At 39.2% G+C, this 24899-nt stretch overlaps 1 protein-coding gene across 2 annotated transcripts in view; it reads right to left on the reverse strand.

Moving 5' to 3' along the window:
• The window catches only part of IQGAP2 (IQ motif containing GTPase activating protein 2), a 253895-nt gene that overhangs the window by 14593 nt on the left and 214403 nt on the right, over positions 1–24899 (reverse strand). For both annotated transcript variants that reach the window (XM_008167529.4, XM_065550077.1), the window contains 8 exons: positions 23260–23423; positions 21503–21727; positions 19449–19589; positions 19011–19095; positions 16377–16609; positions 14189–14321; positions 11416–11518; positions 9015–9156 (listed from right to left, as the gene is read on the reverse strand). In XM_008167529.4, coding sequence (XP_008165751.2) covers positions 9015–9156; positions 11416–11518; positions 14189–14321; positions 16377–16609; positions 19011–19095; positions 19449–19589; positions 21503–21727; positions 23260–23423 — 1226 coding nt within the window. The remainder of the gene's footprint in view (positions 1–9014; positions 9157–11415; positions 11519–14188; positions 14322–16376; positions 16610–19010; positions 19096–19448; positions 19590–21502; positions 21728–23259; positions 23424–24899) is intronic.

The raw sequence follows: 24899 nt of genomic DNA on the forward strand, positions 1-24899 counted from the left end.
TTTATTATTTGGGAGATTCAATCATCATGGTGATAGATGCTATAATAAGAATCTAGATAGCACAGGTTCATTTGTATCACTTAACTTAGGACTGAAAGTGAGAGATGGAAACACAGATCTTTCCAAAGTCTGACATATGCATAAATCTTTTATGAGCCACCTGGATTTATACTGAATATTTAGAAACAGACATTTGCTGAACTTCAGAAACAACATACAAATTAATAATGTTTATTACTGTGTACTGCTTAAAGAAAGAGGCATCTCTAGGAGCAGAGAACATGCATCATTTTCTTACGAGAAAAAAAAAATTCTAAACAAAAAGGAAATTGTTATGTCCTGATATTTAAAGTGGTGTTTTTTTGTGGTTGGCAGTGGTGAGCTGGAGCCGGTTCGCAGGAACCGGTTGTTAAATTTAGAAGCCCTTTTAGAACCGGTTGTTCCGAGACAACCGGTTCTAAAAGGGCTTTATTTAACAAAAGCTCCAGCAGCTGTCCACCCCGGCTCCAGCTCACTTCCCCCTCCTCCCCTGAATGCTCCGCCCCCTTCTCCTCCCCCTCCCCTGCTTCCCATGAATCAGATGTTCGCGGGAAGCCTGAAACAAGCAGCAGGCACGCAGGTAAGCTAGGGCGCAGGGGGGGGGGAGGTGCGGCTGGCCCAGCCCAGCCGAGCGGCTCCCTCCAGCCTGGCTCCTGGTCCTGGCCGAGCAGCCCCAGCCCGGTCCCGGCTGAGTGCCCCCGTCCCATCCCCAGCCGAGCACCCCTGGGCCCTGCGGCGCCGGTGCTGGTGCCGGCTCCGGCCCCAGCCCGGCTGCCCCTGGCCTGGCCCTCGTCCCGGTCGAGCGGCTCCAGGCAGCGCGGTAAGGGGGCGGGAAGCAGGGAGGGGGTGTTGGAAGAGGGCAGGGTAGTTTGGGGGGGGTTGGATAGGGGTGGGGTGGTCAGAGGGCAGGGAATAGGGGGATTGAATGGGGCAAGGGTCCCAGGGGAGCAGTCAGGAAGGAGCAGGGTTTGGATGGGGGCAGTCAGAGGTAGGGGTTCCAGGAGTAGTCGGGGACAGAGAGAAGGGGTGGTTGGATGGGGCAGGGGTTCCGGGGGGCCATCAGGAATGAGAGGAGGTGTTGGATGGGGCGGCAGGGGGCAGTCGGGGGACAGGGAAGGGGGGGATGGGGCAGGAGTCCGGGGGGTGTGTGTCAAGGAACGTGGGGTGTTGGATGGGGCAGGAGTCCCGGGGGGGTCAAGGAACGTGGGGTGTTGGATGGGGCAGGAGTCCCAGGGGGGCAGCCACGACCCCCTCATGGGGTGAGGAGAAGGGAACCCGTTAATATTTTGGCAGCTCATCACTGGTGGTTGGGGTAAGAAGTTATCACAATTCCTGCTGTCTTTTCATTCCACAGTTATTCCAAGAACATCCTGTTACACAGCTCTACTACAACACAATACACTGTTACACAAACTAGGTACATCTCTTTACAAGCTAATAGCATAAGTAATACATAGAGATTAATGGATAAAGAGTAATGTATAGTATATGCCATGCTTCAAAGACAAAGAAAATGTAACAATAGGGTTTTTGAAAAAAATCATTTTGAAGTACAAGCAGTGAAACTTCTATGTTAAGTCCTCAAATAACTGTTTTTATCTATGTAAACCACTGTCTTCATTTTCAAGACTATATCCAGCAAGAAATGGTGAGAAAAGATTTTATGGTCTTCTATTCTATTACTTTCATTCTTACTTGACACAAAACATTTGAGTTTGGATCAATTTTTTATTGATGTATTAGAAATTCATACATAAGGAAAAAGGCAATAACTCCAGAAATGTCAGTAAACCAAATTACCATATTCTGATGCATACATAGCTGGAGCAGGAAGTCTGCTCAACCTACAGGAGGCGAGGTAGCAATGTTCTATTCTCTCTGTCCATAGCTTCTCTTTACTGCATGTGACTGCTCAGACACTCAGAATAGCTTCAGAGGGATTCATTCTGCCAGCTACTGCTCCTGAATTCACTCCAATATGCCAGTGAAGCAGAAGCTATTTCAAAATGAGTTTGCCCTAGCTATACTCAATTCAAATTTGTCTCCTTCTGTAGCTACCTTCTCCAACCTTTGGTGATCTTCCTAGAACTTATTTCAGCAGACAGAAATGTATTACAACTATTTTATGGACTCATTCGGGAAAGGACTTAAGTACATGCTTAACATTGACTCAATGAGTCTTGGGTATGTGCTTAAGTTCTTTTCTGAATCCAAATGCTTTTCTGCACTGGGGCCATAGTTAATGGACTCCAAGTGCTGTTTAGGAGGAGAATGAGGTGCACACAGGGTACAGCTGTATACAGAACATATCCATTTTCCTCCCCAGTCACAAGCAGAGGTGCTGTCCTGCGACAAGAATTGGGCAAAACTACCCCTGGATGAAGTTCTCCTTATGTACTGCTTTTTCATGCAAAAAGATATGCATACAAAACACTGGTACAAGACAGCACCGAATACTGTCCTTTGAAGAAATGTATTTGCAATTTTTAAACTCGAAAGTCCCAAAGGTTTCCTTGAATTTGAATATTCTAAAGATATTATAAACCTAAAATATTCTAATGAGTTTGATAGAAGAGATGCATCATTGAATTTGCAGAATATCTAGGAACAGTTCATCATATACAGTATATCTGGTTATATACCTAGACGCATACCATTTCAACATCAATTATTTAAATAATGGCAGAGTACACCTATGAAGTTTGCAGATGATACCAAGCTGGGAGGGGATGCAAGTGCTTTGGAAGATAGGATTAAAATTCAAAATGATCTGGACAAACTGCAGAAATGGTCCAAAGTAAAATAGGGTGTAATTAATAAGGACAAATGGAAAGTACTCCACTTAAGAAGGAATAATCAGTTGCGCACATACAAAATGGGAAATGACTGCCTAGGAAGGAGTACTGCGGAAAGAGATCTTGGGGTCATAGTGGATCACAAGCTAAATATGAGTCAACTGTGTAACACTGTTGCAAAAAAAGCAAACATTCTGGGATACAATTAGCAGGAGTGTTGTAAACAAGACAAGAAGTAATTCTTCTGCTCTACTCCATGCTGATTAGGCCTCAACTGGAGTATTGTGTCCAATTCTGGGCACCACATTTTAGGAAAATGTGGACAAATTGGAGGAAGTCTAGAGAAGAGCAAAAAAATGATTAAGGTCTAACAGAGATGACCTATGAGGGAAGATTGAAAAAATTGGGTTTGTTTAGTCTGGAGAGGAGAAGACAGAGGGGACATGATAACAGTTTTCAAGTACATAAAAAGCTGTTACAAGGTGGAGGGAGAAAAATTATTCTTGTTAACCTCTGAGGATAAGACAAGAATCAATGGGCTTAAATTGCAGTAACGGCGGTTTAGGTTAGACATCAGGAAAAACTTCCTGACTGTCTGGGGTGGTTAAGCACTGGAATAAATTGCCTAGGGAGTTTGTGGAATCTCCGTCGTTGGAGATTTTTAAGAGCAGGTGGGACAAATACCTGTCGAGGACGGTCTAGATAATACTTAGTCCTGCCATGAGTGCAGGAAACTGGTCTAGATGACCTTGCGAGGTTTCTTCCAGTCCTACGATTCTATGGCAGTAGAATGTTTTGATGAATGCTCCTTTTAAGGCAGGAAAGCTAATTGTCAGCTGAGGTAAGTGTATTTTCATCTCTTGAACAAAAATACACTGGAAGTTTAATTCTACTTTTGGAAACCTGACACCTCCTTGGAAACTTATTAACAAAACCCTCATGTGTCATGCCAGATAAGCTTTAAAACCACAATACGTTCCTCAGATTCTTTAGGTTTCTGAAGGGAAATTAACAACATATATGTATATTAAACTAAATGGAATGTGCAAGTCAGTATGAGAATTAACAAGAAAATCTGTCATTTACACACCCACACTGCCAGTCCATCAGATATTTAAAAAACGTAAGTATTTCTAGAAACTAGGTCAAAAGAAAACTCAAACATTCCATGCTCATGAAATTCCAATATACTTCACAAAGGAAACAGGACAAGAGGCAAGTTTAACTTCAACTCAGTTAAGGTTCAGTTAGAAATGATTAGCACTTTCTGAGAACCAGGCTCTCTTTCAGCATTGGATAAGAAACTGAATTCCAGGTGTACAGGGTAATTTTTATAATACTGTACATAAGTTTTAAGCTACGTATAAGAACAGATCTAAGAGCATAAAGCTCAAAGTATAAGACTGGGGGATCCAGTCTTCTCTAATTTTCATGTAATTTTTAGTTGTGGAAATATTAAAAGAATAATGTTCTTCAGTCACCTAAAGACTGAGTTAATGCTGATCAATATAGATACTTATTTTTACAGCTAGTTTACTTCCTTTCCTCTGTTTCAGTTACAACTAATGAGTTTTGCTTTTATTGACCATAAAGTACTTTTGTATTTAACTGGTGAAAGCGAGTTAGTTGAGGATTAGACCAGGTAAGAGAAAGGATGTTGGTAGGGAGGGCGAAGTCACTGGTCACTATGGCAGGTGTGATGTCCTCCCGTTAAAGAAGTTGGTCTGGGAGTCATTCTAGGTCACTGACGTCACCAAGTGGCATATTCAGTCTTGGTTTGGACACAGTTGTGTCTGGCAAAAAAAGTGATCCATGACTTTGCAACCTCCTGATTGGATTATTGAAATTAAAAAATACAGCATAGAATGCAGCTGCTAACTTCGTACTGACAGTTTTTAACGCACCCATTTTTAGTGGACATATTTATTATAATAGCTACTGAAGTGCGCAACCAACTTGGGGCCCCATTGTGCTAGGCACTGTACAAACAGATAGAAAAAATAGACAGGCTGAGATGGGACACAGCCAAAGATGAAATGATTTGGCCAAGGTCACAGCATGTGAATGGTAAAGCTAGGGCTAGAACCCAGGCCTTCAGCTCTGTGCCTTATCCACTAGGCAACACTCTCCCTCAAGGCAATGGAGAAACTAGTCTTGTTCAAGCAGAGCTTAAACAAGTCTTTAGTAATCAGAACTTCTTAAAGAGATTATAAAAATTTATCATACTTCACACATTCATGACCTTTATCTTTGTTTTAAAAAGCTACAGTTCACTAACTCCAAAAGAAGCTACTTCTAGAGAAATAAGTTAGGGCATATATTTCCCAAAATATCTAATTAGTGCATGAATATTGGAATATGAGCCCCCCTGGCCCAGATTGGTGTAGGTAAGAGGATTCTGAGCATTTTAGCAGCTCATCTTTTCAATTGTGAGAAGCGCAGTGTATTTCCACCATTGCACTACTGTTATGAGAAGTGTGCATGCCCTAGGAGTCATTTCACAAACACATAATCCAAACTAGAAGTTCCTGTAAACACTCACTGTCCAATTATGCACATAAACTGGTGGGTTAATATCTGTGGTTATCACAAATACTATACACATGCATTACTATTTTACAAAAGCACCAAACAATCAATATACATTTTGAAACCATCTCCCAATATGATTAATAAAACATACTTTTAAAGAGTGATGATTTAATATTCATAACAGCTTGCAGACTGTCAGCTACCTAAACTCATATTCACTATTTAGATATAGAGCAGATGCAGCATGAAAGTTTCTCTAGGTTGCCCTACAAATGTACAAAAGTCCAGTTTTGCAGGAATCATATTTAGTGAGATGTTTGAATGGGAATGAGGCAAAAAACTGTTCTTAGCACTGACTTATGGGTAGTTTCAATTGACACACCAACTAGATGGCTAGTTTTTATAATTAATGTCTATTCTAAAAGGTGCAAGAGTTATTGAACAAACATCCTAAGTCAGCTATGATTATTTACAATTGAAACTGTAGTTCAACTCTGCATAAATCAATCAATTTGAAAAAGCCCTTTAAAGATAAGATTAGCAGAAACTGAGAAGACACTCTCTAACAAAGAAAGAGCATGAAATATAGATACTGAGAGATTGCAGAGAGAGCAAAACTTAAGCTTTAATTTAAACAATAGTTTCATGCCATCGATCCCAATTACAGAAGAAACTGGTTGCAAACAAAGAAAAAAAAAAAGAAACTGAAATAAAATGGTGGCACTACTAAGCCATATAGTAAATATCACCACTCACTCCAATCCCTTTCCTCATCCTTCATCTCTACATTGTCTATGTGAGCTTTAAGTTGCTCAGGGCTGAGACCTTGTCATTCTGTCTGTAAGTTGTCTAGACACTGATGTCATATAAATAATACAAATGTGTTGAGATGTTCCTATATGCTTACCTAGTGTTTTGTTTTAGAAACTACAGAAGTCATGTAAGTAGCTTTACATCAAACTACATATGCAAAGTTACCAAAAAGGACCCCCGAAGTGTTTGAAAGTTACGTTTCAGATCAATAAGCATGAATAACTGCTGTACTGATGGCAAACCAATCCCTTTCCTTTTCATTTAAATCTTTATCTCCTGGACCATAAAACTGTATGCTCAATGTGTGGGAAATTCTAGAGGCAGTTCTCTCTACCAGCTAAATTGTAAGATTTGTTCAGGGAAAACATCCTTAAGGTTAAGAATTGTAGAGTGTGTGCTTGCAATTGTAAATACTGTGGTAAAATGACTTTCCTGCAAAGTAAAGCTTCAGTTGCCAGTCAATAAAGCTAAATTACTTTTCAGATTCAGTAAGTACATTAAAAATATTAACAGAGTCCTGTGGCACCTTTAAGACTAACAGATGTATTGGAGAACCCACGAAAGCTTATGCTCCAATACATCTGTTAGTCTTAAAAGGTGCCACAGGACTCTGTTACTTTTTACAGATCCAGACTAACATGGCTACCCCTCTGACATTAAAAATATTGGTGTTCAGTATGAGCACTGCTGAGTGAGATTGTAGCTGCACTATAGGCCTGCATAGAATGAGGTTTAATTTTAAAAGACTGTCTAGCCAGCCCACAGGTTGTGAAAAAAAGTGTAAAAATAGCAGTTTTAGAAAGTTAGCACTTGCATCCATTTTCAATAGTGAAAAGAGATATTGAACAACTCATAATTTGCAAGTAGGTTAAATGTGAATATATCCAATGAAATAGGGATGAGGTTAATTTAAAAATAAAAATAGCTATGCAGAACTTTTGATATAATGCACTTGCCTACAGGTTTTACCAATAGTATTTTTCAATCATCTGAAGAAAAAGGAAGCCAGTGAATATTATTCTCTCCCCCTGGGTAAGTCATGCAATGTTTGTGAGCTAAGAGGACAGTAACATCCTGTACAAATACTGGTCAGACAAACATTTCCAAGTGTTTTCAATTTAGAGGAAAGAGGGCAGAGTTGGATTTGCCTTCCAGTCTAGACAGCAACTCATCTTGAATTATGGAAAAGATCATGTGTTAGGACAGTATCTATTTCACAGTGTGCAATAATGCAAGTAGCCATAACTTCGTAAGAGCTAAAATATCGATGTTTTACAAAGTTTGTTTCAGACTTCGAAAGATTTTGGATGGGGTGGAGACGTGACTGGTTTATTTGATACAGATCCTTCTCTTTTCAGGTCAATAGTCTGAATCTGAGCTAGGTCCATATGACCTAAACTAATAACCATTTGATGACCTATGTGAAATGTGCTGGTAGTTTTTCTGACACCCATATAATGAGCTTGCTAAGGAAATTTAATACATCAGAAAGATGCTTATTTCTACATTTCTAATTGATAGGAGTTAAAATTCTTATTTCTTAATTAAAAGTTAGTTTAATTATCTGTTACAATGCTAAGGATATTACAAACTGGAAAAGAGCCCAAACCACTGATGACAAAAGGCTTACGTTACTCCTGAAAAACAAGTTAATCTTTGTGTGACGCACATCAGCAATATTATAAAACAGAACCTTCTTAATACAAGAAAACAACGTACACAGAATAAACTAAATTCTAATGAATGAGGAAAATCTGTCCTAACATGTCAAACTTCAAAAGAACATTAAACCTGTCAAATGTTACTTTTCATTTAATGAAATCCAACAATATCAAATCTTTAAGCATCAAAAGGTATTTCATCACCTCTGCTCCCCCTCCCCCCCCCAAAAAGAGGAGGTAAAAACCATAAAGAATTAGAGGTACAATCTAGCTATATACACATCTTACTGTTGTATTCATGCTTTAAACTGTTTTCTCACGGTTTCCCTCTTGCCAGGTCATACTTCACTCAAGTCTTGGTTATTATGTCATGAGCAACCTCTGCAGCCAATGGCAAAGGGAGGAGAGACAGTCCAGATGTGGTCCATACTAAGTGAGTTTGTAATTCCCCGATCTAAATAAGTGTGTTGTGTTTTTCAGAACACCACTATTCCTATTAACATTAATAGAAGCTGTGGGTGCTTAGCACCTCTGAAAATCAAGAAACTTATCTAGGTGTCCAAATAAGGATTTAGTGTTGGGATTTTCATATGTGCCTAAGTGACTTAGAAGCACCAATCTCATTCACTTCCAAGAGGATTTGTGATCTTAAGTCACTTGGGTGTCTAAAGTAGATTTTTCAAAAGCACTGAAGTTTGAAAACAGCGGTTTAAGTCTTAACTAGCCTTGGAGTTTTGCCAGAATTACATCCCAAACTCTTAGGGGGCAAATTTCATGCTGAATCTGGCCTTAAGTTTTGATTATAACACTATCTTTGACCTCATGCTGCGTTGCCAAGGAGGTTGCACAAGGTACGGGTCAGCACAGGATTTGGCTAGTGGCTGGCAAAGCATCGGACTGTCTTTACGTCAACCAAAAGGCCCAAGCTATGGACTTAACTATTTGTAGACCGTCAGTCAAATGAATGGCTGTGTGTGTGTGTGTGTGGGGGGGGGGGGGGATGGGGGGACGGACATGCAGTCTGAAAAACACTTGTTTTTTAAATTTCCAATTGGAACACTAAAGTAATTACAAACCTGAATAAAGTTATAAAGTTAGTTTACATTACTGGTATTGCTTGTTTTAACAAAAACATTGTCCAAAAGATATATATATATAATGAACAAACCCGTACTTTATCATCAACCCTTTGAGATCTTGATCTTCACCTTCCTGTAACTCATATTTGCTGGTCAAAGAGAGTGAAATCTCTGTCTTTGCAAGCTGACTCAATGTGTTTTCCTTGTTAGGATCATTGGGATCAACAGCTCCTTCCCCTGTAGGAAAAAATATGGCTCTTATTCTGCCAGTTCACTGACGTGACAAGAACTGGAGCATGAACCAGAATCCTGGGAAACATGTTAAAGGAAACAGAAAACTATTCAAAGATCTATCCACATGTACTATATCTAGACAAATAACTTTTTTTATGGCTGAAGAAAAATTTTGAATTAAATACAATTAATACCATCCCTCCATTTAGAAACAGGAAAATTGTAGTATTTTGTATTTTCTGAAAATATCCAATAGACGTTACCTATCTATATATCTAGGCAAAGATTTTTGAAATACTAAAACCTGTGATTTTTGCCACCTTAAATCAGATTTTTCTTTCAAGACAGTTATCCAGATAGGGCTCAAATAGATGTGTTTCTTTACCAAAGAAGTTGTGCAGTTATTTAACTTCCATAATCAGGAAAAAAATTAAAATAATAAAAATAGAACTGTGGTAGGGTAATCATTACTGATAGTGTTCCTATTATGAACTTGTTTCTGAGGCACCCAAAATATGCTAGACATTTTCTAAACAGAGGTGGTGTGATCCCTGCACTAATATTAATAGTTCTATTCATCTTCTTCTAGCCTTAGTCCCATCTATGTTGGGTCAGCTCTGTGTCCTTCTCCATTCCAGTCTGCCTTGAGGCAGTTCCTTGGAAACTCCACAGATGATCAAACCTTTTTATATAGCATCCATCCATCTAGCATCCCCACCCTTTTCTTATCCTCCATTTTTAAGTTGAACACCCTGTTTCCTGTATATTCTTCTGATCTTCTTTTCATGTGATCAAACCATCTAAGCCTGGATTCCCTCAGCTTTCCTATAATTGGTCTCACCGTCACTCTTCCCCCTAATGTGTTTGTTCTGATGGTCCATCCTTGTAACTTCAAGCAACAATTTTAACATTTTAATTTCCATCGTATTCAAGATCCGCTCCTATCTCTTCTTTGGTGCTGAGCATTCAGAGCTATACAAAAAGTACAGGCCTAATAATTACTGTACAGATCTTTGCCTATCAAATAGAAAAGTTTCTCCTAACTCCTACTGCATATCACTTCACTCACTTCTCTCCATGTAGTCCATGACGTTCCTATTCTGCTTTGTCACTGAGTTCACCATTACCCTGTACTATTGAACCTAGGAACTTCTATACCTTTGCTAGTGGCTGGCCCCCCAGACTTAGTGTCTCATTGCCTTCCGGAAAGTTATCATTGAATCTACAGACTTTCTGCTGACTTTCATGCCATTTGTTTCAAGTATGCACTTCCACTCACTAAATTTTCCACTTCCCCTCTGCTCTCTCCCACAAGCACATCATCTACAAAAAGCATGCATCAGCATGCCACTCTGAATGTTTTCTGTAACCGCATCAAGCACCATGGTGAACAAAAAGAGGCTTGGTGCAGAATCTCAATGCACTCTGACTCTTAACTGAAATGGTTCAATTACTTCACATGACTTTTTAACTGTGGTAGCAGCACCCGCATACATGTCCTGGATGAGTCTGATAGCTTTCAGATATCTGTTTCATCCTCTTAAACTATATGACTTCTCAGAACATGCTCTTAAGCCTTCTCAAGACCTCTTTTCTCTATTTTTCCACTAGCAATCATAATGTAAAGATAGTATCCATCATTGATTTGTCTGGCACAAATCCAAACTCATTGTTACTGACTTACTTCTCTTCATAGCCTCTTATCAATAATCAGACTGAATTTGCTTTTAGAAAATTTTCCAGTATGTTCATTGGTGTATCACATCCTTTGCCTGTTTCACTATTCTATAGAGGACTACTTCTCAAAATTAAAGTCGGTCTACTTTTATGGAAATTGGGTTTGCACAGCCCCTTCCATACATTCAGTCAGGTTATTTAAATATGTGATAGTACTCTATTCAATTACAGAGAGCTAGATGTTTCTGCTGAAATTATTGATGTTGGAGAGTTAAATGATATCATTATGCTCCAGAATAAATACCCATTGTGAGTAGTTCATACCTCTCAGAGCTACTGTGGACTCTGGGAGACAGCTCTCCTTTGATTCTCATTTTAGAATATCTTTTCAGTTATAATAGCTGCAAAAATCATTTTAGGAAAAAGTCTTAAATTCTGTAGACACTGAAGAGGCCAAACAAGTACCCCCCCCCCCTCCCATATACCAGTTTAGGGCCAGTCCCTGTATTACTATCATGAACAGACCAAAGGGGGTGGGGGGGGGGGGAAGAGAAGGGGAAAGACAGAGAGAAAGAGAAAACTTACCAAGGAAAGACTCTACATCAGGAACAGCCCCTAACCCCTCCAGCAATTCATTCAGTAGGTCATTCTTCTCAGGAGCAAGGGCATCCTGGTGTTCTAACAGCAGCTATAAACAAGTGCAAACAAAATGATTATCAGCGAAACCACTGAAATACTCCATTTCTCCAAATGGTGCAATAGACTCACAAACAGAATGCTCAAAATAAAGTCTTCAGAGCCACAGTGGGCTTACAACATGAATAAGGACTATGGAGCACTGAAGGAAAGAAAGTGCTTGCTTACAGGCCATGGTTTCAAGACTGATAATTCTATTTCCCAGTCTGATGGTTGGCTCACCCTTGGATCAATATTAGAATGCAAGCAAATATACACAAACCGAAGGGAGTGAGTCCTCAAAATATTAACACACATGGGGAAAAGCTCTGATTTAGCAGCTGCTTAAAACGATTAACAAAACATCACCGCTAAACAGAACCAGAATTGGCACTTCACTTGACAGTCTCAGAGACCAAGGAATAAGGCCTCTGATCAGCAAGACACTTAAGCATATGCTGAAGTGCTTTGTTGGATCAGGACCTTAATGGACAAGGGGACTGAACTGTCTTCTTCATAATGGTGACCTCATCAGAGCAGGGTTAATTCACACCATGCTATGCAGAACGAGGAGGCTCACGCTGCTGCTGTCTATTGCTGTATGTTTTTTAAATATAGGATTTCCTACTCCTGTGGTATCAATTTGCTACTTTTCCAATATGCTCCTATTGCCAGTATCAGTGATTTTCTTGGCACCAAGATAACAGGAAGTACAAACTATTAATAATACAACTTGTATGGCAGCTGTGCACACCTCCAAGGAGGAATAGTTCCGCTGTCCATAAAAAGCCTCTGAGAACAAACTTGTATATGCTGCATTATAAAAAAGCACGAATGGTATGGGCCTGAAGAATGAATTTCCTGTAATTAGACTGCTCGTTTCTGTACCTATCACTAGCATTTACTTCAGGAAGCAAGTGGCACTGTGCAGAGTTTGATAACAGTTTGTGTTTGCTAGTTCCCAAGGTCTGTTTTCCACATAAAGAGGATTCTTACTATGGAAGTCTGTTTTAAGGTTATGGTGCCCATGGCCACCAGTTTATATTGAATTTAAATACAAGTGGAGTAAAACATATGCTATATTTACAGATTTCAGAACTCTGATAGTTTAGAGAGTGAAAAGCCTATTCAAATCAAAAGTTGTATTCACTGAAATATAGAGGCAGCTAAAAAACTTCATATCCGGGAAATCAAAGGCACATTAAAGATTCTGGGGGAGACATTCAAAGACACAAATGGCAGTTTGGTGCATAACTAACATTTTGTTTTTGAAAATTTCCCCTCAGTCTCATCTACATGAGTGCCCTGGCATTATATTTTATATAGTGTATGCTGTGCATGTATACATGCGTACACCGAAATTGCAAGTTTAAGACATACAGAAATTTAGAATCTTTAGATATAAAGCTGCCTTGTTTCAAGTCTTAACTACTTCCTCCATACACATATGAACTACATGAAATCTTGGAAGAAAAGACTGTCCCCTTTGACTAGTGTTCTACCGCATGACAAGTAATTTATATCAAAAGTGTTCAGTTAATCTGATGAAGTACAGAACACACTAAACCAGATTACACACAAAGTAACAAATGAGAGGTTCTCCATAATCATTTGCACCATCTGAGATTCAGCTTCTAAGTCACAAATTTGACAATAGCATAGCAGGAGTTGAATATCATGCTGGACACCTAAATGAAACAAGTTAAGTGTTGACAAACAAACAGATAGGAAATGAAACAAATACATCCTCAATTCAAACTTGAAGTAGCAGTTGTCTTTAATCTAGCAAACACTATATTTCCTGGTAGGTTTAGCCATTAGTTCTTGCATGAGTAAGGCTAATTTTTAACTCACTGTCTTGGGAGTGAAGTATTCCATATTTTTAAAAGAATATCCATGATTTAACATTTCTGGGTTTTGCACGTTAGTGGATGACTGGTAGTATACTAGCTGTGGAAGGACCATATGGTATACATCTAAATTATATCCTAGTGAATCACACTAGGAACTGCAGTTTCTGCATTTCATCTGTTCCTTATCCAGAATAAACATACTTGCAGGATACCACTGCCCTCTAAATCACACTCTTGCATCTGCTTCCAGCCAAACACATGATGGAATACCAAAGTCATAAAATGTACAAGATTTTACTTTATCTCAAAGTCAAAGTCCCCTTTCTTACCAATAGGAAGTTTGTAATTCAAATAAACTACAAATGGTTCATAACTACTATATGCCAATAAGAAGTTCTGCAATTTTTTTCCTTTTCAGCTAAATGCTCTGAAAGAAAAAAATACTTTACATTTTATTGTCAGATTCTTATTTTGGTTAACACTTGTTTCCAAACTGTTGTCTCTACCATTCCCATTGGGGCTAATGTGGTGGAAATGCAATTCTCTCCTGCACCATACAGTACAAGTTACAATAAATGTTAAGAAAAGTTTGGTTCTAAGGTTATTCCATACACTTGGACATTGAGATGATCTTCTACTTGGACAAGAGACTATCAGAAAGGAAGAGTAAAGGAATTCCTTCATGGCATTTTAGGAAAGCCAATACAGAACACCACAGTTATTCTGTGATTTTATGGAAAAATTACTCATTTCCCAAAAAGTGATTTGAGAAATTTCCCACGAACAGATTAAACAGTAGTTGTTTAGCTAGTTTCTTTCCATTTACTTACTGAATGGGTATTGATGATTTCTTCAATGGAGATGTATATGACAGGTTTGCTGAGGGTTACCATATCAGAGTACTCATCAATATTGAATTTCTCCTCTGGCTCAGGAACATCACATGCTATCTGAAAAAAATTCCTAAGAAAGTAGTAAGATCAGAAAGATAGGTTAAATAATTATACAATAAGAAAAACATGTTTTAGCTAACTGTAGAGAATTGGAATAAGCTTCTTGTTTGAAATGCAAGCTATATGAATATTTCTGCTACAATCTATTAAAGCTGCATAGGAATGCCAGTGTACAAATCGTAAGCAGCATGTCACAATGTAAATAGGAGTGCTTAAATGTTACCTGTCCCTAGAGAGACCAGCAGGTTTATTTCTTCAAAATAAGATTTTTCCCTTTCAGCTACAAAGTTCTAAGCAAGATTTATTTGGCAACATTTATTTTTAAAGATGTTCTGAGGGATCTAGTCTAGAATCTGGATTAAAAATAATCCTCCAGAAGATAGAAAGGAAAGATGCTTTGCATCAATGGTTACACTCATTGTATGAAAGCAGCTCATAATATTGTCAAAGTTTAGGAGCAGTAATTAAATCTCATGCACACTAATACAGGCTGTCTGAATGATACAGGGCAGTCAGAGGTGTTTAAATTTAACATATTTAAAGTCCCTGCATTGCTCCATTGCAATGTTTAACTGTTTGGTGCCCAGGAACACTGTGCAAAATAGAAGGATATCTGGCAAGATTATGGGATTGTTACAGTGTAAGAATACTAGGGGAAAATACACAAAAGGTGTTAACACAAAGGCCTGGTCCCCACTAAGTCCCCAAATCGGACTAAGGTACGCAAATTCAGCTACGTTAATAACGTAGCTGAATTCGAAGTACCTTAGTCCGAACTTACCGCGGTCCAGACGCAGCAGGAAGTCTCCCCCCGTCGATGCCGCGTACTCCTCTCGGCGAGCTGGAGTACCGGCGCCGACTGTGAGCACTTCCGGGATCGATCCGGGATCGATTTATCGCGTCTTAACCAGACGCGATAAATCGATCCCAGAACATCGATGGCGTGTCGCCGGACCAGCCGGTAAGTGAAGACTAGGCCAAAGTGTTACTATGTCTATACCACTATCTATATCTAGACATACAGAAGCCATCCAGTGTTTCAGAAGCAGGAATCAGTTTCTCAGCATTTTTATTGATAACTAAGAAAGGTATTGCAGAGATAATGGAAAAATCTCTCATCTCACACTTCGTAACAGAGCAGATTCTAACCCTCTCAGGTTAGCATCCTCCTTGGAGACATATCACCAATTTTCAGCAAAAAGTTAAATTTAATGAGATATGGGATTCTTCTTTTTGTAAAGTTCAGAGCCAAATTAAACACAACGAGCAGGTCTTCCGCCTCTTTGTTTTTGTTATTAATTAATAAAATGACTAAACTGCTTTAGTATCCTTGCTCATGTATTGCCTAATGAAGGTTATAAGAGTAGTCCTCATTAAAAAGATATTTTCTTTTTCATATAGAAGAGACCCTTCTAAAAGGAATAATTAATGTACATTTGAAATGTTCTGCTGTCTCGTGATAATTCCATGATCATAACCACCCAAAAAAGCTACAAGGTAAAGAGCATAAATTTCAAACAACTCCCTTGCAACACAGAAGGTCTGGATTTTCCCGAGACACTTTTTAGCAAAATATTTAAATTGTCATTTCCTACAATTGTTTCTCTCAGCTGAGATGGCTAAAGTTAAAAAAAAAAGAGAAAGAAAGACATACAGAAAAAAAAAGAAAAAAAAAAAGACAGCTCTTCCTGCCTGGGAAATAGTTTCCATTTACAGAGGCGTAATCTCAGCCACCAGACAGAAAAACGATCAGCTGTTCTGCTTACTTAAAGCAAGCATTGGTGTGTGTTATACAATGAAATGCTCCATTAGACTCACATACTTAATTTTGCATTAAAACTTCCTATTTGGATGACTGAATACTGCTGAACAATACTAAAATTACTTGCTAAACAATAGTACTGAACTGGAAATACAGCACGTTATTTTTCATTATAGAACAAGGCAGAGCGATTTCTATATGAAGGATTATTTATTGAATTATAGTTAGGTAAATAGAGTAGGTCTACCTTATCCACCCCCAAACAGTTTACATTGAATAAACATTTGCATGAGGTTTTCACACCTGAACTTCTGATACGTCTGCGACAGGTAAGTATTCATAGATGAAAGATGCGCACTCTCTCCTTCAAAGAGTTTGTTAGAAGCAGCGTGCTGAAGGACTTTCGCCACACACCCTAAATTCCTCCTCTGGTCAGAGTGTATCTGGCCTCCAGCTGTCATGTCAATTATATCAAAACCATCAGGAGCAACAATGGCCGGGTTCATGTAGCGATAGTATAGGAGGTTTCCAACAATCTATAGAAGAAATACTTTGAGAATTTTTTTCTTCCCTGATGTACACTTTATTACATTCTTAGAAAGCCCACCAAAAACTACACATTTCCTGGTTTAGATTCTAAGAAATCATTAACTAAGAGGTGGTAGAGACCAATCTGTGAAAACAACTTCTGATGTAAGTATTATCTAGTTAGCTAACTGGAAAAGTCTAGTGATCCCACAGAGATAAAAAAAAGATGTTATTTAGTAATGGGCACTTGCACCAAGAGTATATTTATAACAACTGGTTTTAAAAAACAAAAACAACCCCCGCCCCCCAAATAGGAAAAGAGTGCCATCTCCCTCCAAGATTTCTCATTTCATCAGAATTTTGGCCAGGTCTAATTTTTTAATATCACATTTAAAAAAAAATGTTTAAATATCTGAAATTTTGGATGCATATATCAAGTTATAATAAATCCTATTCTCATTCAAATAAGTTTTCCATTACTATCCTGTTTCAGCTGAATCAGAAATACTGAGGATAGACATTTGTAAAATTTGTATTTTCTATCCAACCTAAAAGCAGGAAGTGCAGAGAGAATTTTTTTTAAAGTTTACATATTATTTAACTTCAAAAATAAGAGGTTCCATTCTCTTTGAGCTGGCTGTAATCTTTATCCCAAACTTCTAGCCCATCCCAAATATTTTAGTAGAGATTTTTTTTGGTTTTTTTTTGTTTTTTTTTAAAGTGGCCTGATAAATTCTACTTTTATCCATTAGAACTGGGTAGGAAACAGTTTTCCTGTCCTGTGAATATTTGGGAATTCAGAAGATTTGCCCATTCAGCACTGTGATGAAACTGAGAACTTTTGCAGTTTTTTTGAGGAAAAAACCAGGATGGGCAGTAGAGAGACCAACCAGGCCCAAACCAGTCAATGACCCAAGGATCAGGGCACTCACATAGGATGTGAGAAATCTGGATTCATGTTCATACTCTGCCCAATCTGAAACAAGGACTTGAACCAGGGTCTCCCAAAACCCAGGTGAATGCCTTGGACACTGGTCTATTGGTTGGTTTTCAGAAACTGCCTCTTCTGTTATATTAGAGTACCAGGTACTAAGCTGACCCAAGAGTTGAATTCCTGTGGGTGAGAAGTGAAGGACTCCTGACATCTAGTACTTACTTCCTTTGCTAGTTTGCCATAGCCCATGCCTCATCACTCAATGGAATGTTTGCTTTTGAATTTAAGGATTTTCAAATGATGAGCTGTGCTGGTCAGTCGGCAGGGTAGAGGTGCCTTGTGGTGGAATCAGTTCACTACCCATTTAAGGGTAGTTGTCAGAGAAGTTTTAAAATGATGTAAATTTATAGTGATCCCCAGGCACTGTGGTGATGGGCATCAAAGAAATTCTTGTAAACAGTGTTTATTGTAAACAATATTAGCTGTATTGTTTATTACATAAAAGCAGAATAAACTTCGCTGCGGAGATTAAAATTCTCAAAATGGCTCCAGACAAGAATTGTAACACAAAAATAATGTCTTTTGAAGGATACTAAAAAAAAATCCTCAAAGTAATTCTGGATCCATTGCAATTCAATTTTTTAAAATGCAACACGGATATTGGCAACTGTACTGAGATGCAAATATATCTAATTAAAGCAAGATGTAAGCCCTGTAGTTATGTGGCAGGCACACAGAATGACTTCACATTGCCTTCTGCAGAATACAATGGTTCTGACAGATTAAGGGAAGGGCACTGTGCCAGGAACATTCTGCATCACTTGACAGCACACACGCTCCAGTCTAGACAAATGTCACATTCCCACAACATTTATAAGCATCTTAAACAAGTGTAGTGGATGGATTAATTCACCGTTTGCTCTCATAACTCTGCCCAATTGTATTTATAGTATTAAAAAAACATTTGAAGTAATTTCACTTTAGCAGAGTTAAAATTGAAAAACCAGAGTCATATTCTTCATGGAAGATAAGTATTGAAGCAAAATCATGCAATCAAATATTCCTAGCTTCCTACAAAGTACCACCGAGCGGATTTTCAATGGTACTGGCCCATTGACTTCTATAAGTGCTACAGATGCTCGGCAACATTTTCCAAGGCAGGCCATATTAACACATGGAATTCCTTTCATCTTCACCCCCAGAAGTTTCTGTAAATATGAGTATCAGAGGGGTAGCCGTGTTAGTCTGGATCTGTAAAAAGCAACAGAGTCCTGTCATGCGTCTGACAAAGTGGGTATTCACCCACAAAAGCTTATGCTCCAATACATCTGTTAGTCTTAAAGGTGCCACAGGACTCTCTGTTGCTTTTGTAAATACAAGTGTTAACAATTCTGCAGAAAGCTGATATGCAATAAATCTTGCTTTTGGCATAAGCAGAAAGAACAAGCTGCTGACAGATCACCTCACAAATCTACCTTTAATAGTTCATCTTCTGTTGCATCTGGGAATTTCTCATGGAGCGAATTCTTCAGAACTTTGGCTATATACCTCATTCCATAACTACATATAGAACAGATGAAAAAGGAAAATAATGGAAAGACTTAGATGAAACAAATGAATCATTCCATTCAATCAAGATACTGCATTTTCACAGACTAACCATTTACACACAAAACAAGATGATAATGAAAAAAAAAAAAAAGGATTTACATTACAGATGCTCACTAGGTTTTATATCATATTTTGAATATGTGATATAGAGGAACTGTTCCCTCTGTTGGAGAATTGCTATTATAAAGACATGTATCACAGATAATATCAAGGCAGTACAGATGGCTGTTTATACTGAATCCTGCATCAAATGTTATTGTACAAATGAACTGAATTTATGGGACTTGTAATTTGGCACTTACGGCATCATACTGAGCGATGAGAATATGGACACAAGGACTTTATCAGTTACTGTTCTCAAGCTTTGAATGGAGGACTCCAGTCTATTTATCACTTCCGGATGTTCTAATGCTTGTTCAGTTGTTACATCGTACGGCAATTTACTGCAAACGCAAGAGAGGTATTTACTGGGCTAAAGTAAACTGTGTACTATGAAATTACAAACAACGTTCATTAAAAACTAAGTTTGTTTAATGCTATACAGTCTCAGCTACTTATTTCATGTATATTTCAGAGAACACATAAAATCAAGTGACTTAATAAAAAAATTCACTTGAAGAATTGGTTTTAACAGAAACAAAACCCCCACCAATATTATCAGTTCATTTTTTTAAAATTAAAATTAAAATAAATAAAAAACAAAACAAAAACAAAACAAAAAAACCCCATGGAAGCTATATGAACTGTCCTCTTCCAGATACAAAGAGGAAAACATCTACAGTAACTCCTCACTTAATGTTGTAGTTGTGTTCCTGAAAAATGCGACTTTATGCGAAACTATGTTAAGCGAATTCAATTTCCCCATAAGAATCAATGTAAAAGGAGAGGTGGGGGTTAGGTTCCAGGGAAATTTTTTTCGCCAGACAAAAGACATTATATACACATACAGAATAAGTTTTAAAGAATTTTAAATGAACAGTTTAATATTGTAACATCAATGAATAATTGTGAAGCTTGGTTGAGGTGGGTGGAATATTTCCCAGGGAATGCCTTGCTGCTAAATGATGAACTAACAATCAGCTGAGCCCTGAAGGGATAATACGCTGTTATTAATGTAGCCTCTCACACTCTAAAAGGCAGCACGGACTGAGGCAGGAAGGAGGAAACATAACAGATGCAGGGCAGTAGCTGCAAACTCTTCCCTGCAAAAACTGAACATGATGAACCCACGCTATCCAGCGGGAGCGCACCACTCCCTCCTCCTGACAGCACATGCATGGCTGCACAGGTGCTGACTTTCCAAAGTGCTGGGGGATGCATGCATGACAGAGAGAGCGACACACGGACGTGCATTGCCCCTTTAAGTACACTGACCCCACTTCAAGTACATTGCCCTTTTAAGCAAATCAGCCACTTCAGACAGGATGCAACAGCTTCCAGCAAGCTTCTTCCTTTCTGTCCCTCTCCTCTGCTGGAGAGGGGGCACAGAGAGGGGGCAGGAGCAGGGGGACATCCTGATATCAGCACCCCTCTCCCCTGCCAAGCAAGAAGCTCCAGGGAGTAGCTCCAAGGCCAGGAGCAGCACGGCTCTGGGGGGAGGAACGGCTGAACTGCTGCTGGGCAGCTGCCGAGCCACATACCTTACTGAGAATTTAGGGGAGCTGCCACCCCCCTGATTCTAATCCCCACAAGGAGGGGCTGCTCTTCCAGAGAATCCTGCAAAGAGTGGACAAAGCAGGCAGCTTCCAAACGATGTTATAAGGGAGCATTGCGCAACTTTAAATTAGCTTGTTCCCTAATAGATCAGCAACTTAACAAAACAACGTTAACCGGGACAACCTTAAGTGAGGAGTTACTATATTATTATTATATTATTATTATTATTGTTATTATAGTGTGAGGGTTCTTGTGTACTAGCTTGTGTGCTGAGAGGAAGGATAGTCCAGACATTAGGGCATTAGCTTAGAACTTGGGAGACCTGGTTCAGTTCCCTGCTCAGTCACAGACTTCCCTTGTGACCTTGGGCAAATCAGTCTCTCTGTGCCTCAGTTCCCCATGTGTAAAATCCTCAAGGGGTGTTGTGAGGTGCTCATATATTAAAAGTGATGGGGTACTTAAGATAGAGAAGTGTAATAAGCTAGTCCGTCATTGGGGTTCCAATCCTTCAGTCAGAAGATACATTAAGTCTCATTATATTACAGTGAACTAGAGTATATCAAACATACACCCCAAATGCATCTTCATGGTTGCTTGTGGAAGAGAAGAAAAAGCTTCACCAAATGACAAAAGGATCTGACGCGAGGAATCACTCAAATATTAACAGAATGAAGATGAACTATTCTATTTTCTCACTTACCTGGCCTCTCCAGTCTGCATTTCCAACTGGTTTACCCATGCCTTGTATACTTCCACGGGGCTGGTGTTGATGAGGAGGGATTTGTCATCCATGATTTCCTTCACCACTGGGGCCAACAGCTGACGCAGCGTGTTCTGTCCACGAGCACCTCGATTAAAGCTGACAACCATCTTAATGACAGTAGGGTTTCCAGTGACTATATCCTGTATCTGGTCTACTTTGGAACTGCATTAAAAACAAAACAGTCCTTAACTGCACTGTAACCAATTTTCAGGTATTTTTTAAATATACAATTTTGAAAGGTTAGAAAAATTGCCAAGTTACTAACCTGTTCTGTACTGATTAAAAATCAATGTAACCCTCCAATTTATGGATTTTTTTTATCTATAAAAGCTATTTCTATTTTGATATATCACCAATTCATGAAACGTAATAAAGATTAAAATGTAGAAGTGGCCCTGACATAATGACTGACAGGAATTCATAATAATTCCAATTAGTACCCGATTTACCGTATATACTCGATCATAAGCCGCTTCGTTTATAAGCCGACCCCCCCAAGATGGATAAGTAAAAATGGAAAAAAATTTTATGACCCATTCATAAGCCGACCCTATAATTCAGGGGTCAGCAAACTTTGGCTCCCAGCCCATCAGGATAAGCCGCTGGTGAGCCGAGACGGTTTGTTTCTCTCGATCGTCCGCAGGCATAGAGGTAAACCTAAGTAAAGAAAGTGTCCCAGCCCGCCAGCGGCTTACCCTGACGGGCCGGGACAACAACTGGTGGGGAAATCTGGGATGGGGAGGAGAAGCTGGGGGTCAGGGGTGTAACCCCTGTGACCACCCCCACATGACCCCACCCCTAGCCCGGGACCCCCAGACTCTCCCTATCCCATCCCTTTCCATCTTAGCTGGGGCAGGCAAGGGGAGGATGCCTCTGGCATGGCCGCAGCCCGCTCCGGCGGGCAGCGCGGCCGCAGCCCGCTCCGGCGGGCAGGGCCGGGCAGCGTGGCTGCAGCCTGCCAACCTCGGAGTTGCCGCTGCTTTGGAGGCTGTGGGGAGAGCAGCGTGGCCAGAAGCAGACACACTGGCTCTGCCTCTTCCCTTCTGGCTCTGCTGCCTTTCCTTGCTCCCTCTGTTGTGGGGAGGGGCCGTGTCGCACCTCCCCCTCTCTATACCTGTTCATAAGCCGACCCCCTTCTCTGATGCTTCCCTTTTTTACTAAAAAATTTGGCTTATGAACGAGTATATACAGCAGGTCCAGTTCTGGGAACAATTTAAGCACATGCCTTCAGTGTTTTGCTAATATGGGATTTATTGATTACAATCTATCACAGGATGATCCCTCTGCTTATGACACATTTACAAATTACAATTGTGAAGAAAAATAAAAGCTCTGAAACTCAACTGCATATTCAAACTAAAAACAGGAACAAAGAAGCCAAAATAGTTGTACTTTTAGTACATGTAAGTATTTACCTTCAAGATTACGCAAAAATCTAAGATTATGCAGACTTTGCTTCTCTACCAGAGAGAGACAGCCTCCCTGAATCTAAGGTATAAAACATTTATAACCTTCTCAGTCAATTTATTATTAAGTCCCACTGACATAAGACTTTAATTTCCCCACTGACAAATAAAAATATGATTCGACATCAAATGAAAAGCAAGTTTAAGAATGCAGTTCAAAGAAAATTTCAAAGTCTAACAGATAGGATATCTTCAGAGGAATGGGGGGGTTCTAGTCAATGTACATACTTTATCTCCTCTTCTAGAGCAGTTTTAAAGAGCTTGAGAAGCAGGTATTCTTCTCGCTGATTGGAAGCATAGTTGTACAGAGTAAAAATGACTGTATCCATGAACTTTGTTGACTTGTTCTGAGGCATCTGGAAAATCAGCTTAGCCAGATACATGGGATTAGTCTAGGAAAGAAACATTATAGAGGGTGATTTGTATATTGCTAAAATGATAAGTTTTCCCACTACCTGCACAAGCCATAAGGAGTCTGCTCACCTTTGAATGGACACGTATAGCTTTCATTAATACTAATGAAAGTTATGTTTGCATGGTTAAGGCTATACCTTCTCATAGCTGTCACTATTAAAATTTACACTTTTGGCCTAATTTTAATGCAGCATTCACTATACTGAGCATTAGGCTATTGTAACACTAAACCTGGGAAATAACGTGAATGCCACAGTGGTACACCTCTACCCCGTTATAACACTGTCCTCGGAAGCCAAAAAAAAATCTTACCACGTTATAGGTGAAACCACGTTATATAGAAATTGCTTTGATCTGCCGGAGTGCGCAGCTCCGCCCCCCTGGAGCACTGCTTTACTGCGTTATATCCGAATTCGTGTTATATCGGGGTAGAGGTGTAGTTGTAACTTGCAAATGACAATTGTAAGTATTTTAATGACTACCTCCCTAAGTTCTGTACTCTATGCACTACCTCCACAAATGGAAAGCCAAGTGAAGCCAGTACTAAATATTTATCACTAGTCCTTATTATGATACAAGTTTAAAAAACACATAACCTACCTGAAATATACATTTACAGTAGGACCTCAGAGTTAAACACCTTGGGAATGGAAGTTGTTCGTAACTCTGAAATGTTTGTAACTCTGAACAAAACAGTGCGGTTATTCTTTCAAAAGTTTTCAAAGGTGTATTAAAGTCAATGTTCAGTTGTAACTTTACCATGCAGAAGAAAAATGCTGCTTTCCCTTTTTTTTTTTTTTTTAAAAAGTAGTTCATGTTTAACACAGTACCATACTGTATTTGCTTTTTTTTTGGTCTCTGCTGCTGCCTGATTGTGTACTTCTGGTTCCAAATGAGGTGTGTAGTTAACTGGTCAGTTTATAACTCTGGTGTTCTTAACTTTGAGGATCTATTGTAGGTAATTCGAACATTCACATGTCCATGTCTGCTAAAGTTTCGCTGTATGTAATGTGCTAATAATACGTAAACAATATCTACATTGATGTCACTTGGAATAAAAGGTACACAAGTTTTACTTTACAAGGTTATCGGATTTTAGAAATCTTAAATCTGATTTTTTGGGACATCCATACTTTGATATTGCCATTTCACCATCAAAAAAGGTGTTTAACACCTAAACTTAACGTCCTTTGAGTTAAAAATACACTGGGGGGGGGGGGGTGAGGGAGCCATACACCCCTCCCCTCCCCCACAAACGAAATTGGGGGAGGGAAACAATCTTTCCCTGGACAAATAAGTCTTCTAAAGAAACTTACCCAAATTCAGACAGATAGAGGACAAATACACAAGAATAGACACATTACATAATAAAATGTCAATCATGCAGTAGCTTTTTTCCCCTACACACAATACACACAAAGTAATTTCAGTATTTTTAAACTTGAAAGATAATG

This window comes from Chrysemys picta, chromosome 6, assembly GCF_011386835.1.
Source record: "Chrysemys picta bellii isolate R12L10 chromosome 6, ASM1138683v2, whole genome shotgun sequence".
NCBI lineage: Eukaryota > Metazoa > Chordata > Testudines > Emydidae > Chrysemys > Chrysemys picta.